Raw genomic sequence first — 17,931 nt, 5'->3', positions numbered from 1 at the left:
TTTTTTTAACCTTTCTTCATAAATCAGGTTTTCTAGACCTTTATCATTTTTGTTGCTCTCCTCTGCACTCTCCCCAATTTGTCCACATTTTTCTAAAGACTGGAATCTGTAATTCGACACAGTACTACAGCTGAGGCCTCACCAGTGCCAAGAAAAGCCAGACAATGACCTCCCATGTCTTACATACTACACTACAGAGCGATATTAGCTTTTTGCAACTGCATCACATTGTTGTTGTATTCAATTTGTGATCCACTATAGCCCCCAGATCTTTTTCAGCAGTACTACCACTCAGCCAGTTACTTCCATTTTTTAGTTGTGCTTTTGACTTTTCCTTCCTAAGTGCAGTACTTTGCACTTGTCTTTATTGAATTTTATCATGGTGATTTCAGACTAATGCTCCAATTTGTCAAGGTCGTTTTGAATTCTAATCGTGAATGCAACCCCTCCCTGCTTGGTGTCATCTGCAAATTTTATAAGCATGCTCTTCACTCCATTTACCCAAGTCAATAATGAAAATATTGAATATTACCGGCTCCATGACTGACCTTAGGTACAGTTTTTCATCAAGTTGAGCACTCCTTATTTACAGAATCTTCATCTAGACAATATTTCCCTAGTTTGATAATGATTATCATGGCTTCTCAAAAGCCCACGGGTATATTTTATACTACCCTCTTTCTTCTGCTCTGTAGTAAAAGCAATTAAAGTAGCTGAAAAAACTTGAAGCAACATCCCACCACTATGTAATGGGAACTCTGATATTATATGCATCCTTTAGTTCAGAGCAGCATTTTGCAATTCAGATAATTGAAGTATTTATATTTTTCCATGTCTTACCTGATTTTACAATGCTTAGAATATTCAAAGGCCTGGAAATTAGCAGAGCACAAATGGGATAAATGGGGAAACAAATGTCTAAAGAATTCCCTTACACTTACCCTCTTCCACCATCAGTTGGGTCAAGAGATGATTTAGGCTTCGTATAAGGAGCAAATGAAAACTGATAATAAAACGCTGGATTTTTTTTCCGATTGCACTGATACGCATAATTTATGAGGAGTGAGGATGCAGATTAGGAAAGTTTATAAAACCAAAAATTTTAAAGATGTTGGACTGTATTAATTGCGGTAAACTTTTGGATATATTGTTCAGAAGTGGTTCCACTGTGCATCAAAAATTAATATTTGATTTCTCTTACTGGAGAATTTTGGACACCACTTGACCAGCCTTGCCTCTAATTCTTTGTCAGTAAATAAAAAAGTAAGCAAAAGAGAAGATGACAAGTGGAATATGCTGTTACATGTCAAAGCCAAAATAATGTAAAAAAAGACAAAAGTAGTAACTTCAAAAATATTTATAATGTTTTATTAATAGCATCCAAAGCCGCCTTACATTAACAAAAAGCAATAGAGCTTTTTCATTGTTTTCCTACCAGTGCATTTCCAAGTCCCGGTGAAAAGCAAGAAACCAGTAAAGCTGCCACACCAGTGACATAGTCTGTCGGTTACAATGATGCACACCTTGTAAGTAGATCCAAACTGAGTATAATAGTAGTTCATAATTAAGTGTAGTAGTTCATACAAAAGCTGTAACCATGAGGAACTTTGGCCATTTCCACTTCTACAGTGTACTTCATTTCACAAAGTGTTGTAACAAAAATAACTTCTTAGGAACTGTAACGATAACTTAATCAAACGTTTTGCATCACTTTATTGGATATTCCGTGTTGGGTTTACAATTTATTACTATACTGTGTGTTGGCTATTACAATACTACAGTGCGTGTGTGTATTACAGAAACGGTCATGAAATGTATGGACCTGCTTATATATTTTACAAAATGAACCAAAAAAAAATACAATAAAGCTGCATCCCAAGTGGGTAATGTAAACGATTAAATTATAAAGCCTTTTCTTCAAAGATCAAAATACTTAAATGAAAAAGGTATATAAAATGTAATAAAACATAAATTACATTTAAAGATCTGTACATGATTCATCTTGCAAGAAGCACAAAAAAAGCATCCTGTACAATACTGCTTATTTTGGTCTTCTAAAATTCAAAAATCCATTTTCACTAAGAAGGCAGGAAACTAACAAGGTTTTACATGCAATCTAGCACTATCCTCCTAAAATCAGGTGAGTTCATAACCCTGCAAAAAACTTTTTAAATGTAGAAATGTGTATCTTAAGCCCTTTTCTGTACTTGACAACCAACATGCAATATAAGTTGGATTGTTAAGTTAGTGCACAGCCTCCCATGTGTCTGCTTTTGGTTAACAATGTATTAAGGCTAGTTGCTGCTTAAAATATGCAGCAATGAAGGAACTCATTCACAGAGGAAATCAACTGATCTCATTGGAAGTTTCTGCCATAGTCATTCTCTCTTTTCTCACGTTATGTCCCGTTTCCCTAATTTTCTGCCTATTGTAATACAAACACGGAACAATATTCTTAACTTGTTTTTTTCCGATTTAAAAAATAAACATACAATCTCTTGTCCATTATATCAAAGAGATAAATACTATATGCTAAGCTGTCCATCACATCCAGGGCACTTCTTCACACTCAGAGCAATCCTGCGTGCTACTGTAGTTTGATTCCTTTTTCTGTTATTGACTTAAGCATAATTCACTAAAATTACAATCACAGATCATGATATACATGATGTGCAATGCTAATCCGCAATATGTTGCACAGCAACAGTACATTATAGTAAAGCAGCCTCCCTCAAGAACGGTAGTCAATAAAAAAATTAGAAACAGCAATTCTATACCATCATGTTTGTTGCCATCAGATTTTTGCAACGATCAATAAACTTGGTATATCATTACTGCTGCATTTTATTTTATTTTTAAGTTTGGTCAATTGTGGCTAAAAAGTCAGATAAAAATGACTGATCTTAAGTCAAAGGGACTACAGTCTCCAACTGCACTGAAGTGATGTGAAACTTTCTCTTAGTAGTGAGTCCAATTTCATTAGGCTTCTGATTGAATCTCTGCTTCATCCATCTGAAGAGTGTCATTATCCCCCAGTAATTCTGTTTCTGGTACAGAACCCTCCTCCTCCTCTTCTTCCTGGACAGGTTTTTGGGCTATATCTTCTGCTCCATTATGTGTATCATCTGTACCCTCAGAGAGCAGAGCAGCCCTGTCTGCCACAGATGCATTGGAGGGTGCTGTTGTTACATAGCCTGTGCTGGTAGAACCACTCCCACTGTGATGGGAGCCTGGTTTTGGAATCATCTGTGGAGGCATTTGCTGTGGAGCTATTTGCATTGGGATTTGGACAGGGTAAAAATTTGGCAAGTAGGCGCCATACGCTGGCATCGGTTGATAACCATTGACAGGAATGTAGAGCTGAGGAGGTGGGACCATTGGTCTGATCTGCCCTTTCATTGGTATGAACTGTGGTTGAGGGAAAGCTTGAGTTTTCTGCTTTGGTCCAACATACCTAGCATTGCTGATATTACTAACGGGGCTTGTGCTGAGAGAACTTGTTTGTGTGGTGTTGCTTGCCCCAGAGGTTTGTGCTGAGCTGTTGTAATTAGAAATGTTTCCCCATGTTCTTAGTCTATTGTGAATATCTTTAAATCTTGGTCTTCTGTTGGGGAATTCATTCCAACATTCCAACATCAAAGTGTATATCCAAGTGGGGCAGTCGTCTGGACACGGCAAAACCTGTCGATTCCTTATCATTTCAATGACATCCTGGTTAGAATAACCACAGTAAGGCTGCAGGCCATAGCTGAAAATTTCCCACAGCACAACTCCATAGGACCAAATATCTGAATCAACAGAAAATTTGCCGTACATGATAGCCTCAGGGGACATCCATCGGATAGGAAGAAGGGAATTACCCATGAGTTTATAGTAATCAGCAGAGTAAACTTCCCTGAAAAGGCCTAAATCAGATATTTTCACATTAAGCTTATCAAATACCAATATATTTCTGGTGGCTAAATCCTTGTGAACGATATGATGACTTGAGAGGTATTCCATTCCCGCAGCTACCTGAGTCACAATGTGAAAAAAATCTGCTGGTTCCAGAGCTGATTTTACTGTCTTGTCATCATCAGTGCTGCCAACATCAGAATGGGGAGATCTCATAACTAAAAACTCATGGAGATCACTGTGGGAACAATAACTAAAAATCATGCTGATGGGCTGTTCTTTTGTCACTATTCCCAGCAAGCAGACAATATTTGGGTGCTGTAAACGTGATCTCATCATTGCTTCATGTTTGAATTCTTCCCGAAGAGCCAATTCTGCTTTGTCTTTGAGTGTTTTGATGGCAATAGCTTGTGTCTGTTCACCGGGCGTTGTTCCAAAGAGATGCCCCTTGTAGACTTTTCCAAACCTCTCTTCCCCTAGCTCTTCCATAAACCTCACAGTAGACAGATTGATCTCTTTAAGTTTAGTCTGGAAAAAAAAAATCAAGGTAATTCCTAGTGTTTTATAACACTACAATTCTCTTTTAAAAGACAAAACTAATTTTTACATGCTACCACAGGATGATGGTTTTGTCAAAATTAATTTTTCATTCATATTGTTGTATATTCAACTAGATCTTAATTTTACTCATAACCCTGAAATGGAAGATACCATTATCCGAAGTCCAAATTTAAATGTGTTGGAAGGTGAGCATAATTATTTCAATTGATAGATACAAAAGAGCAACCATATTTCTGCAAGTTGAAAAGATTATCAATTCTGGGTAAAATTGGCAGCTTTAGAAACAAGGGAGTACTTGTTTAACCATAGGACAATCAGACACTGTGTAGACTCCCTATATAGCTTTAACATTAAACCTCATTCCTTAATGGATTCATAAAATTAATACACAGTTTGGTTCAACTGGCAATGTTTATTCTTTCATCAGCTGACGGTTTTCTGAACAGGTGTTGCCAACTGTACCAAATTGTGTATTGTCTTTTTGAACTAACGTCGAGTAAATACTAGGATAAAAATTCTACTTTAGATCTGAACAGAATTCTAACATGGAGACCTTTAATTAGCCAGAAAATCATTCATATTCTGGAGGTTAAACTATTGACATTTATCAAAAATTTTAAAAAGTCATTTTGATTGTACTGTCTTCTGCAGTACCCAGGCTTAGAAGAATATTGTACATAGACTCTTCCATATCCTCTTCCCCCAGTCCAATGAGTGCTCCAGGATTTTGGAAATCAAAGTAGAGTAATTCGGAAGGAAAATTGTTGCATGTACTGCTTAAAACAAGCAAAACTACAAGCCATTACCAGGGCAAAATTAAGAATAAATCAGAAATATCAAGATTTCTAGTCACTGAAGTAAGAAGTCAAAGCAAAGAATGACTAGGAGTGCCAGTTACACACACAAATACAAACTACATAGAAATATTTTGGTATTGAAAACTGTATTGACTGTTGATTTGGGTTCTCAACTTTGGGAGATACCCCAAAGGACCTGATTTTCATAAGTTGGGTGCTTTGTAAACACTCTGAAAATCAGACCTTTTACAGATGCCTCAAGTTGGCCAAAATGTGAGGCATTCAAAACCATGACATTTTTCACAATCTTGGCCTTTAAAAAGTCTGCAAAAAATACCTGTTTGTGCTGATTAATAAGTGGCATTTCCATGTCCTGGCTAGGAGATGCCATCAACTGGCGACGTTGGGGTGTAGCAGCAGATGCTTTTTGTTTGTTCCTACACATGCAGACCAAGAAAAAAAGGCAGGCAATAACCAAAGGAATGGCTATGCTGGGAACCAGAATGTAGAGGATCCCCATTTTGCTGTTGTCACGTGGACCTGTTGGGATTTAAATATTTATTGTTTTCAGGTGATGTTTTTTTAAAGTATTCAAAAGCAAAGTAAATTAAAAACACTAGTGTGAATATTGAGACTAATCTTTAAACAAAAGAAGCAAATCACATGATTTTAAAACAGAAGTTACATTCTAAGTACAGGCTTTTAATTCCATCAGCCACAAACTAATTTTCTGTCAAATACTTCTGAGAATTAATGTTGAATGGACATGGCAACTAGTGGGTTCAAGGATATATTATGAAACCATTGGATCCATTTCATGTATAGTTTATTTACATCTGAAGCACTATTATTGAACTTTCCCAGTACAGAAACTGCAAAATACAGACTGTTGTGCAATTGCATTAACTTGCTTACTGGATGAAGTACAGTGATTAGTCTTCATCATTATACATGCAGGCATGCACACACCAGTGATCTCAATGTGATAAACTGCAGAGCCATATGACAAACAGTCCTTATCATCCAACTTTAACCCTTTCATCAGCACTTTGCCCACTAATTTAACTCTGCCAACACTACTGTGTTGGCCCATAAAATGTGGAATTCTCTCCCCATCTCCAAATTATTTAGATACCATTGAACATTTTGGTATCAAGGCAGTCTTGTTTCCCAGGCAGGCGAAGATGAAAAATAGTGTCAATATATTTAATAAAGGCTCTCTAAAGCATTTCTAAAATATTTTTTTGTAAAATGTGTGGCATATACAGAGTACAGGACAGCATGGTATGGTACAAAAGGTTTTATTGGCACTCATTTGGGATACCTTATGAAATTTGTGACTATGCCATTTCTGAGTGCTTCCCTCCCAAACTCATACCAATAAAATCTTGATAACACATCATCATGTAATATAAATTTTTTTCTTTTTAAGTCAAATCAAGAAAAAGTATTAAAGTGAGGTAAACCAGAAATTTTACATTTTACACTTTTAATTTTTTAAGTACTGCCTGTCTGTAATGAAGCAACGTTTGTGAGGCTTATACTTCACACCTATTGCTGCAGGGATTGCGCCTTTCTCCTTGTTCTGCACAGTACTGATCTCACCTTTGGCGCTCAAACTAACAGTAATGGCTCTAGACTGAATTCTGTGCTAATGCACTGAAGCTAAAGGGACTGTACTAATGTGTCATTATAGGGCAGGACTCCATTGGGTTAACTAGGATGGCTTCTTGCTAATACTAATGCAATCCTGATTCATGAGCATTTTCATTACTTTGTATTTAGTCTAGATGATTTATTTTAAAATCATGATCTGTATGGTGCCTTTGATTCTATGCTTTTGATTTTGTTTCCTATAACCAAGTATAATGCTTTATCTCCCTCTACAGGATATGTGAATTATCATCCCCTTTTTCCAATGCCAAAGATGGGTAAAACAGACTTTTGTTGGTTTCTTGGCTTAGTACATAGATTGGTCTTGAGGTGGATGACAGATTGAGAATCTATGTTCTCCAAACTAAGATGCCTTAGATAGAAACAGTAGCATAATGCTGAATGGTATTACATAAAACCAAAATATTTCTTAATGTATGTTCAGAGCAACACCAACTATATTAACCAAATCAGAAACCACTGTATACAGAAATATGATATATTACATGCATGTAATATCATTAATTATTGTCTCTGTTTTTTGCTCCAGAAATACAATAGACAGACAGTACAGAGTTCCAGGCAACAAACTTTGGTCTGAAAACAACATTACAAATGTGTAACAAGAAACAATGGTGCCACACGAGAAGCAATGAAAACCTTAGAATTGTAATTTTCTCAATGAGTGATACTCTAACAATAAGAAGCAGCAAAGAATCCTGTGGCACCTTATAGACTAACAGACGTTTAGCAGCATGAGCTTTCGTGGGTGAATACCCACTTCTTCGGATGCAAGCAGTGGAAATTTCCAGGGGCAGGTGTATATATAAGCAAGCAAGAAGCAAGCTAGAGATAACGAGGTTAGATCAATCAGGGAGGATGAGGCCCTGTTCCAGCAGCTGAGGTGTGAAAACCAAGGGAGGAGAAACTGGTTCTGTAATTGGCAAGCCATTGAATGAAACCAACCAAGAAACCAACAAATTGGGAATTCCAATGCTGACAGTTGTGGCCTGATTTGGTGACACTAATGGTCCCTCTATAATCAGTACATAATTGAATGGCTTGCCAATTACAGAACCAGTTTCTCCTCCCTTGATTTTCACACCTCAGCTGCTGGAACAGGGCCTCATCCTCCCTGATTGATCTAACCTCGTTATCTCTAGCTTGCTTCTTGCTTGCTTATATATACACCTGCCCCTGGAAATTTCCACTGCTTGCATCCGAAGAAGTGGGTATTCACCCACAAAAGCTCATGCTGCAAAACGTCTGTTAGTCTATAAGGTGCCACAGGATTCTTTGCTGCTTCTACAGAACCAGACTAACACGGCTACCCCTCTGATACTCTAACAATAAGCAATATTTAAAACTGTAAAAGCTTTAGGACAGTAGTAAGAGGGAAAAAAGAGAATACATACTACAAGACGGTACTTCACACAGTTCCATGCGTACGTTTTTATTCTGTGTAAAACACCAGGGACCATCCATCTGACTTCCAGGATTTCGGCAATATGCATGTCCACCTCCTAGCTCTGGAAACTGTGTGCTTGTCAGATCATGGTTATGAGGATGGTGGGAATTCCAATGCTGACAGTTGTGGCCTGATTTGGTGACACTAATGGTCCCTCTATAATCAGCTCCAGAGCCATTGTAACATTGGTGATCTGTAACAATGGATTTCACATAAAATAAAAATAAATGAAGAGAACACTTTATTGCTGCTGCTCTCACATGCAGAACTTCACTCGTTAGAGGGAGTGCCATGGACCCTAAGAAATATGAGAAATTATGCTTGCTATTAGCCCCTGGAGCCAGATTTGATGTGCTGAGTTCTTCCCTTGCTTGGTTACTGTATTTCCCCTGATCCTAGTTGCTTTTGTTTTCTCCATTCCCTCTGGCTGGTTTCTTTTCCAACTCCCTGGCTGATCTTGTCTCCCTCTTCCCCCACAAACACACCTCTTTGACTGATTCTGCTTCTCAGCTCCCTTGGACTAATCAGCTCCTAAGTACCTTTGTATTGCAATTCAAATGGTTACATTTAATCCTAATTGACCCCAACCAGCTCTACTCCACTGCCCCTGCTGCTCAATTCTGCTGATTGCTAGTAGAGGAGGCTGTACTGACAGGATGGGAATTCAGACTAAGCTTAGCCAACTATGAATCTTGCCAGCTATCTACATATAGTCATATTAGTCTAATGTAGCTGAGAGGTAAAACAGCATGTGAGTATGGCGATCAGTTACAGGGGCATGGAGTAGGAAGAGAAAAAGATCAGTATATAATAACAACAATGAATCTAACCCTTGGATGCAAATATAACACCAACAGATGCATGCATCCAGTATAGCAAGGATCATTACATTCCCAGCTTGATTTGCAGTTTTAATAGTCCATATAAAAAGAATGAAAGTAAATTATCCTAAAATGTATAATTTCTTAACAGACATTTCAAGTGAAGCTTTTGTGACCTACTTAAAGATTACTGAAATTCAAACAAAACCTACACATAGATGGATACAGATCTCAGCCAAGAGGCCAAGGACTGAACAGGACAGGTGAGTGAACTCCACTCTCCCGACCCAGGGATCCTACAGAACAGAGTTGTGGTACACTGACAGTGGAATGGAGAAGCTTTCACTTGTTTCTGGTGTACTTCTTGTGTGGATACAGGCCTTTATCTTCCAGAGTTGTCAATTCAGCAGCTTTCATGATCACTCAATTCCTCTAAGCTTCCCATCTAGCTCTATATTTCGCAACACTGCAGGTTATGATCAATATTATGTATTACAAAAGGCAATCAGATCTCCTTATGAAAACATTCAGTATGACAATAAGTTTATATAGCTAGAGTCACTGAAGATCATCTCATTTCAAAATCTTGTCAGTGACAAGAGAAATAAAAAAGCTCAAAGCTTGAAAGATTAAACCTTACATCTGTTGAGCCGTTCTATAGGGATCCCAATTCTTATACAGTTGGCAGCCTCCAGAGTTTCAGGCAGTGGCAGGTCCTCACACTTGGGCAGTTGTAGTTGCATCAGAATGAGGGGATTGGACCTAGCAATGTTATATTCCTGCCTACAGAGATCGTTCTCCAGAACTTCACATTCATCCCGACACAGCTCCCTTGGCTTGGGGGTCCGAGAGCGCTCATCACACAGCGGAAACACAAAGTGGCAGAATGATGGGATGGCAAACTGCGAGCACTGATCAGATAAATGGGTAGAAGTGCCAATCATGGTAAATGCAGCTGGAAATAAACAAAAAAATTACTGGATGAGCACTAGTACATAATAAACTAAACAAAACAAATAAAATAGTTTTTACGTTAACGCAAAGCCTATCTACATTCAGTATCAGTGAGGTAGAGTGTGGGAGCTGGGCAGACAAACAATGCACAGAAAAATAGTGGAAAGGAAATATTGGCTAGACTTAATGGGGCAAACCCAAGTGCTGTTGTACCTTTAATGTCCATGCAGCGTGCACAGGACCTCAGTTTCTATGGTGTGATTCAAGACACCCTTACAGAGTAAACTATATGGTACTTTATTAGACTTAGGCTAGGTCTACACTGGGGGTGGGGGGTGTCGTCAATTTACCTGGCCGTGAGGACGGCGGCGAGTCGACCGCTGCCGCTCCCCCGGCGACTCTGCTTCCGCCTCTCGCCGCGGTGGAGTTCCGGAGTTGACGGCAGAGCGATCGGGGATCGATTTTATCGCGTCTACACTAGACGCGATAAATCGAGCCCCAATAGATCGATCACTACCCGCCGATCCGGCGGGTAGTGTAAACATACCCTTAGAAGAATGAAGGACTGAGCCAACCCTGTCAAGACTTGAATCTGTAGTGTCAAGGTTTCTAGTTAGGTCAAACCTGAGTTTAGATCACTAAGTCTCCGGCTTTCTCCAGACATTTTCGTCAGTAAACCAGCCAATATGTATTTTCAATCCTTGCCAGAAAAAAGAAAGGACTCTGTTAAGAAAGCAAATGCGGTATTGGGATGCATTAGGCGAGGTATTTCTAGTAGATAAGGGGAAGTAAGTCCCCGTATATATAGGCGCGTTGAGACACCTCATTTGGAGTATTGTGTGTTGTTTTCTTCCTTTAATGTTTAAGAATGAATTCAAACTGAACAGGTACAAAGAAAGGAAGAATAGAATGGTCCCAGGAAAAATGGAAGGCCTCAAGGGAAGGGAGGAGGAGATTGAGTTTTTTTTTTCCTTAAAAGAAAGAAGGAGAGGAGAGATGATATTACACTTTAAATATATCAAATAGGGATAAATACCAGGGAAGGAGAGGAATTTTCAGCTCAGTGCTAATGTGGACACGGAGACACAAATGGATATAAATTGTCAGTTATTAAAGGAGAAATAGGAGAGAGAAGAAAGGTTTCTACTATCACACACTGAAACAACTGGAACAGCCGGAAACAGAAACAGAAGGTGGCGAGACTTTCCATGACTTTAAGACTAAGCTAGATAAGTTTATGGAGTGGATGGTATGATAGGATACCTTAGTCAATAAATATATTATACACTAATATAACTGGTAAAATAATGGTCAAATGGGTGATTTGTTTTTTTTTGGAGGGAGAGGGGTGAGGCTGGCCTGCATGCTCGGGCTCGGCGTCGCCAGGGTCGGGGGGTTTTTGGGGAAGGGGAGGGAGGATTGGGGCTGGCCCTCTTTGTTTTTCCTGGCTCTCATGGGGCAGGGGGGGGCAGGGATGGAGGGGGGGGGGGAGGGGGGAGGATGGAGAGGGCATGGCTAATGGGGGATGATCACTATATGATCAGAGATTCTATGATATGATTCTATGATTCTATGAATATTTGATGAGATTTTGCAATGAGAAGCCCGATTGCAAGTGCTGAGAAGAAATGCATATTGATAATCCCAAAGCATTAATCCTATTAAGACACGTGTCATAACTCACTAAGGACTTGATCCTCCCCTCAGGCACTGAACGCCTACACACTGGCATTTATCTGGAAGTTTTCTTCAACATTTTAAAGAAGAAGAGATAAATAATGATGTGCATCATGTATCTGAGGATGAATCAAGCCCTAAATATAGAAATATTCCCACACAAAAAAATTAACTTTGAGTTAGGGTTGTTAGACTGCTTATTCCACCAACGCAAACCACAAAAAGCAAGGAAATAAGCCGTTAAATCACTCAACGCCCCGTCTATGATCCACTCATCAGTTCCTCTCTTCAGCTTCACTATCATCCTTCCACCAACGATGCCAACATATCCCTTCCTGAACAGACAATGTGCTGCTGCTTCAGCTTGAACCCTGTTTACTGGTTATATGTTCAGGTGCTTTGATTATTAACATAGGCTTTCGTCAGTTCTACTGTAAGTAGTTCTGCAAGTGTCTTTGTACTGGAGTGTGCAAGTAAGCGAAGTATTGTTTTCAGACTGCAAAACAGCTGTAAGATTGTCTGTAAAGTTTAGGAGAAAATGTGAATGTAAATGGGTGATCTAATTGTTAGTGACTGTTCGAAATTTGGTAGAGACAAGGTGGGAGAAGTAATAACTTTTACTGCACAACTTCAATAACAGGTATTACCTCAGTCACCTTGCCTCTCCAATATCCTGGGATGAACACAGCTAAAATTCTGCAAACAACTATACTTGGTAGTAATTTTTATGTAGATATTACAGATTTCAGATCTACATACATGAGTGATAGGTGGTTTATTATCAGGACTTGATTTTGTTGGGGTGCTTGAAGAGAACAGGGTTGGAGGTGGAGACAGCAGGGGCTGAAGTATACCTCTCAGCTGTGCAGGAACATCAGGAACATGAGGGAGGCATGTGCTTACTGGTGCACCAGAGAGCCAAGGCAGCAGTACTGGGGAGCAAAGTATCTGCACAGAGGCCTTGGCTCTTGAAGGACTTTCTTATCAGCACTGCTGCCTTGGTGCACTGAGGCAACCTTCCAGGCCTAATGCCTTGGCACAGAGACACTGGTTCCCCTCCACTCCAGGCCTACTGCACAAAAAGGCTCTTCCCTCTATCCTAGTGGTTTTCAAACTGCAGGTCGTGACCCAGTACTGGGACGCAGAATGTAAGGCACTGGGTCATGGTGCCTCTGGTCAGCATCACTGACTGGGCTGTTAAAAGTCCCATCAGTGCTGCTGGCCGGCTAAGGCAGGCTAGTTCCTACCTGTCCCGGCTCCGTGCTGCGCCCCAGAAGCAGCCAGCAGCAGGTCCGGCTCCTAGGTTGGGGGGGAGGGGGGGGACAGGGCTCTGCGCACTACCCCCAACCCAAGCACTGGCTCCGCACTTCCATTGGAACCAGCCAATGGGAGCTGGGGGAGGGGGGCACGGTGACTGTGGGTGAGAGCTGTGCACCTCCACCTAGCAGCCGGACCTGCTGCTGGCCGATTCTGGGGTGCAGCATGGTCCGCAGTGCCAGGAGAGGCAGGAAGCCTGTTTTAGCACCCCTACTGTGCCACTAACCTGGAGCCATCTGAGGTAAGCCCAGGCCCCATGCCCTGCCAGCCCTAAGCCTGCCCTCCTCAACCCAGAGCTCTCTCCTGCACCCCAAACCCCTCACCCCCAGCCCCACCCCAGAGCCCATACCCCTAACCCAGAGCCCTGGCTCCCTCCCACACCCCAACCCCCTGCCTGGAGCCCCCTCCCACACCCCAAACTCCTCATCCCCAGCTCCATTGGGTCGTGGGCATCCATTTTCTTCAACAGAGTCGCCAGAAAAAAAGTTTGAAAGCCACTGATCTATCCCCTGGACATCCCTGATAAACCCTCATCTCCCCAAAGACCCACTCAACCCTTCAAGTTTCTCAATCTGCCTACTCCCCCAAAGTCTCCCTAGAAGCCATCCTCATATCCCCTAGCCTCTAGTCTACTTCCCTTATTCGCCAGGTATACTTATTTAATTCTTTTTTGAACCCAGTTATAATTTTGGCCTTCACAACATCCCCTGGCAACGAGTTCCACAGCTTGACTATGTGTTCTGTGAAGTACTTCTTTATGTTTATTTTAAACCAGCTGCCTATTAATTTCATTGGGCCATCCCCAGTTCTTGTGTTATATGAAGGGGTAAATAACACTTCCCTATTCACTTTCTGCACACCAGTCATGATTTTATAGACTATTATATCCCCTCCTTAGTCGTCTCTCTTTTCTACGATGAGCCAGTCTTTTTAATCTCACCTCTTATAGAAGCTGACCCAAACTCCAAATCATTTCTGTTGCCCTTCTCCATACTTTTTCCAGTTCTAGTATATCTTTTTGAAATGGGGTGACCAGAACTGCATGCAGTATTCAAGGTTAGGGCAAATCATTGAGACATTATGATATTTTCTATCTGACTATCTATCCCTTTCATAATGGTTCCTAACATTCTGTTAGCTTTTTCGGCCGTTGCTGCATATTGAGCAGATGTTTGCAGAGAATTATCTATGAAGACTCCAAGATCTCTTTCTTGAGTGGTAACAGCTAATTTAGACCCCCATCATTTTGTATGCATAATGGCATTATGTTTTCCAATGTGCATTACTTTTCATTTAAGAACACTGAATTTTCATTGGCCATTTTTTTGCCCAGTCATCCTGTTTAGTGAGACCGCATTGTGACTTTTCACAGTCAGCTTTGGACTTAACTATCTGGAGTAATTTTGTATAATCAGCAAATTTTGCCACTGTTTTCACTGTTTACCCTCTTTTCTAGATCATTTATGAAAATATGTTGAACAGCACTGGTCCCAGTACAGATCCCTGGTGGGCCACCTCTCTCCATTGTGAAACTGACCATTTATTCCTACTCTTTGTTGCCTATTTTTAACTATTAAGTGATCCAGGAGAGGTCTTTCCCTCTTATCCCATGACTGCCTCCTTTGCTCAAGAGACTTTGGTTAGGGATCTCGTCAAAGGCTTTCTAAAAGTTCAAGTGCACTGTATCGACTGGATCACCCTTGTCCACCTACTTGCAGAACCGCTGCCAAAGAATTCTAATAGATTGGTGAGGCATGATTTCCATTTACAAAAGCTCTTCCCCCCAACATATTGTGTTTCTCTAGATGTCTGATAATTCTGTTCTTTACTATAGTTGCAACCAATTTGCCTGGTACTGAAGTTAGGCTTACCAGCCTGTAACTGCCAGAATTGCCTCTGGAGGCTTTTTAAAAAAATTGGTGTTACCTTAGCTACCCTCCAGTCATCTGCTACAGAGGGTGATTTACTGTGACAGAGAGCTGAGGGCTAGCTCTTGAGACAGCACTCTGGTCACTGTTAGTACTAATTACTAGGGCTGTCGATTAATCACAGTTAACTCATGCGATTAACTCAAAAAAATTAATCGTGATTAATCGCAGCTTTAATTGCGCTGTTAATAGAATACCAATTGAAATTTATTAACTATTTTGGATGTTTTTCTACATTTTCATATATATTGTATTCTGTGTTGCAATTGAAATCAAAGTGTATATTACTTTTTATTATAGATATTTGCACTGTAAAATTATAAAAAGAAACTATTTTTCAGTTCACCTCAGACAAGAACTGTAGTGCAATCTCTTTGTTGTGAAAGTGCAACTTACAAATGTAGATTTTTTTTTGTTATATAACTGCACTCAAAAACAGTGTAAAACTTCAGAGCCTACAAGTCTAGTATGGGACTAGATCTGGGGAGAAGGACTGGTACACCTACACGCAGAAAGGACCCCAAGAAGATGAAGGAGGAGCCTGACAGAACTCTGGCAGGGGCTTGGGCCACAATGTATTTCCAGTGTGGACGTGACAGACCTATACATGGACTGTGGGTTTTCATGGTTTTGTGGGTAGGCTGAGACCCCTAGGCAGGGAAGAAAGAAGAAAGTACTGTGCCTACTATCTTAGTAATGGTAAGAAGGCGGCACCAAGATAGGGAGGAGGCACCAAATGGATCTAGTGGACATAGCTTCATTCCTTCTGCTAATAAGGCGGGAGTTAATGAAACCATAGAGGATACTTCCTGGAGGTAGGGTCAAAACTGAGTGTGTACATGAGGACATGAAATTCTGCCCTATGGCACAGGTGTCCCTGGAAGTCAAGGGGACATGAAGGTGGAAACATATAGAGGTAGTAGATGGATTGCCCCACTATCTTGCAGTGGGCTCAGAGGCCCAGGAGGGAAGAAATACAACCCGCAGAGCAAGGAAAAAATGTAGAGGAAATAAATGAAATTATAAGCCACAGACAAAGTGCAGACAGAGAAGTCCCCACATTGAGGTCAAAAAGTTATCAGACTCCTTATCCCCAGAATCTTGGGAGGAGGCATCCCTAAAACACTTTGAAGGGATGTGGGAAACAGAGGCCCAGGATAACCAGGAGACTGAGGAGCAAGAATGGACCCCACCAGTGTTCCCTCTAATTTTTCCCACACATGTGCAGAATGAATTTTGTTACGTGCACCAATATGGAGGTGATCTGTGACACATCCCCTTCATATGCTGCACATAACAAAATTCATGGGGTGGGGGACAAGGCCAAGGGGTTCAGAGTGTGGGAGGGGGCTCCGAGCTGGGGCAGAGGGTCAGGGTGCAGGGGGAGAGGGCTCTGTATGGGGGTGCGAGCTCTGCATTGGGGCTGGGGATGAGGGGTTTGGGGTGCAGGCTGCCTCAAGACTATGGCAGGGAGAGAGGACTCCCCCCAACAGCACCTGGGCTGGGGACAGAGAGGTGCCTCTTCCCATTGCAGCAGCTCCGGGGCTGGGGCCATGGGATAGGCACCCCTCCCCTGGCTGCGGCAGGGCCAGGGTTGGGTTTGGCCTGTCCATTCCCTGGCCGCGGCAGGGCCGGGGCTGGGTTGGCAATTGTCAAGAAGAGTAAATTAAAAAAACAAAACAAAACAAGCAAACAAAAAACAGCACAGCACATCAGCTGTATTTCCTTTAAATTACAAGAGTTGGCAACACTGTGAATAACTGAATACTTCACACCACCACAAAATGTCAGACCACCACAGGTAGAATTTGCTCTTCAGTCCCTGAACAAGAGTATTTTATTCTTCAGTGAAGTAAAAATGCCTGCAAAGACCACATTGTTTACTTCAGTGAAAAAAAACAAACTTATTTTTCGGTGTTAAATGATACAACAATATTGCTAATCCTGAGCATTCAAAAATCATGAGTCAGATCTCCAAAAATCATGAGATTGGCTTAAAATCATAAAAATTATAAATTTGGGGCTCTGTTTATTTGCCTTCTGACTTTTGAGTCTCTAGAGGTCATGTTTACAAACTTTTCTCCAGAGCCATAAAGGCTGGGGAAAAAAATTAAATGAAAACTGAGATTCTCAGATAATCACATGACTTTAGGAGGTAAGATTTTAATTAAAAATACCTAATATCAGCTGTTTTTTGTTTAAAGTACAAGAGTTGCCAACCCTGAGCTAAATACTTCACGACACCACAAAATGTCAGACCACCATAGGTAAATTTTACTCTTCAGTCCCTGAACAAAAATTTCATGTATGTTTTGTCAGTTTTAGCTTTGGACAGTAGGTGTCCCTACTACCCATTCACAAAGAGCCACAGTCTTCACTATACACTATACACATCTATGCAAGTACAAACGTTTTTTTTAAGAGATTGCTCATTAGTTGAGGAACAGCTAACTAGCTCAATCCCCAAAATACTAAGATATTTGCTTAAAGGCTTTCCATATACACTGAATCTTCACAACAACTGAGCACATTGCAAAATCTATAGCAATTAGTCCACAGGGCATTTAGTAAACATTTCTCAAAATTCATATACTTTTAAAATACTATTTGGTCATGACTTCTTATGACCACCTATATATGCACTAAGGCTCCAATCCTGCAGTTGTCTCTGCATGGTGGATCCCTGCTCCTGCACACAGCCACATGGAAATCAGCGGCACTCCGGGCAGGAACAGGGCTAACACCTATACTGATCTATTTGCAGGATCTGGGTGTAAGTGCTGTATCAAACTTGTTAATAAAAAAAACCTGACATCTACTCCCCTAAAAACATAATTCCAACCCCAGGCCTGCACATCAAA

The 17,931-nt window shown here is 40.8% G+C and overlaps 1 protein-coding gene across 8 annotated transcripts in view; it reads right to left on the bottom strand.

The window, feature by feature from the left end:
• Positions 1–1,381: 1,381 nt before the first annotated feature.
• The window catches only part of ROR2 (receptor tyrosine kinase like orphan receptor 2), a 241,939-nt gene continuing 225,389 nt past the window's right edge, over positions 1,382–17,931 (bottom strand). For all 8 annotated transcript variants that reach the window (XM_039544636.1, XM_039544637.1, XM_039544639.1 and 5 more), the window contains 4 exons: positions 9,835–10,149; positions 8,321–8,566; positions 5,590–5,792; positions 1,382–4,422 (listed from right to left, as the gene is read on the bottom strand). In XM_039544636.1, coding sequence (XP_039400570.1) covers positions 2,980–4,422; positions 5,590–5,792; positions 8,321–8,566; positions 9,835–10,149 — 2,207 coding nt within the window. In that variant the 3' untranslated portion in view covers positions 1,382–2,979. The remainder of the gene's footprint in view (positions 4,423–5,589; positions 5,793–8,320; positions 8,567–9,834; positions 10,150–17,931) is intronic.

Source organism: Mauremys reevesii, linkage group 6 (genome assembly GCF_016161935.1).
Source record: "Mauremys reevesii isolate NIE-2019 linkage group 6, ASM1616193v1, whole genome shotgun sequence".
NCBI lineage: Eukaryota > Metazoa > Chordata > Testudines > Geoemydidae > Mauremys > Mauremys reevesii.
This window is presented reverse-complemented; position numbering and strand designations above follow the sequence as displayed.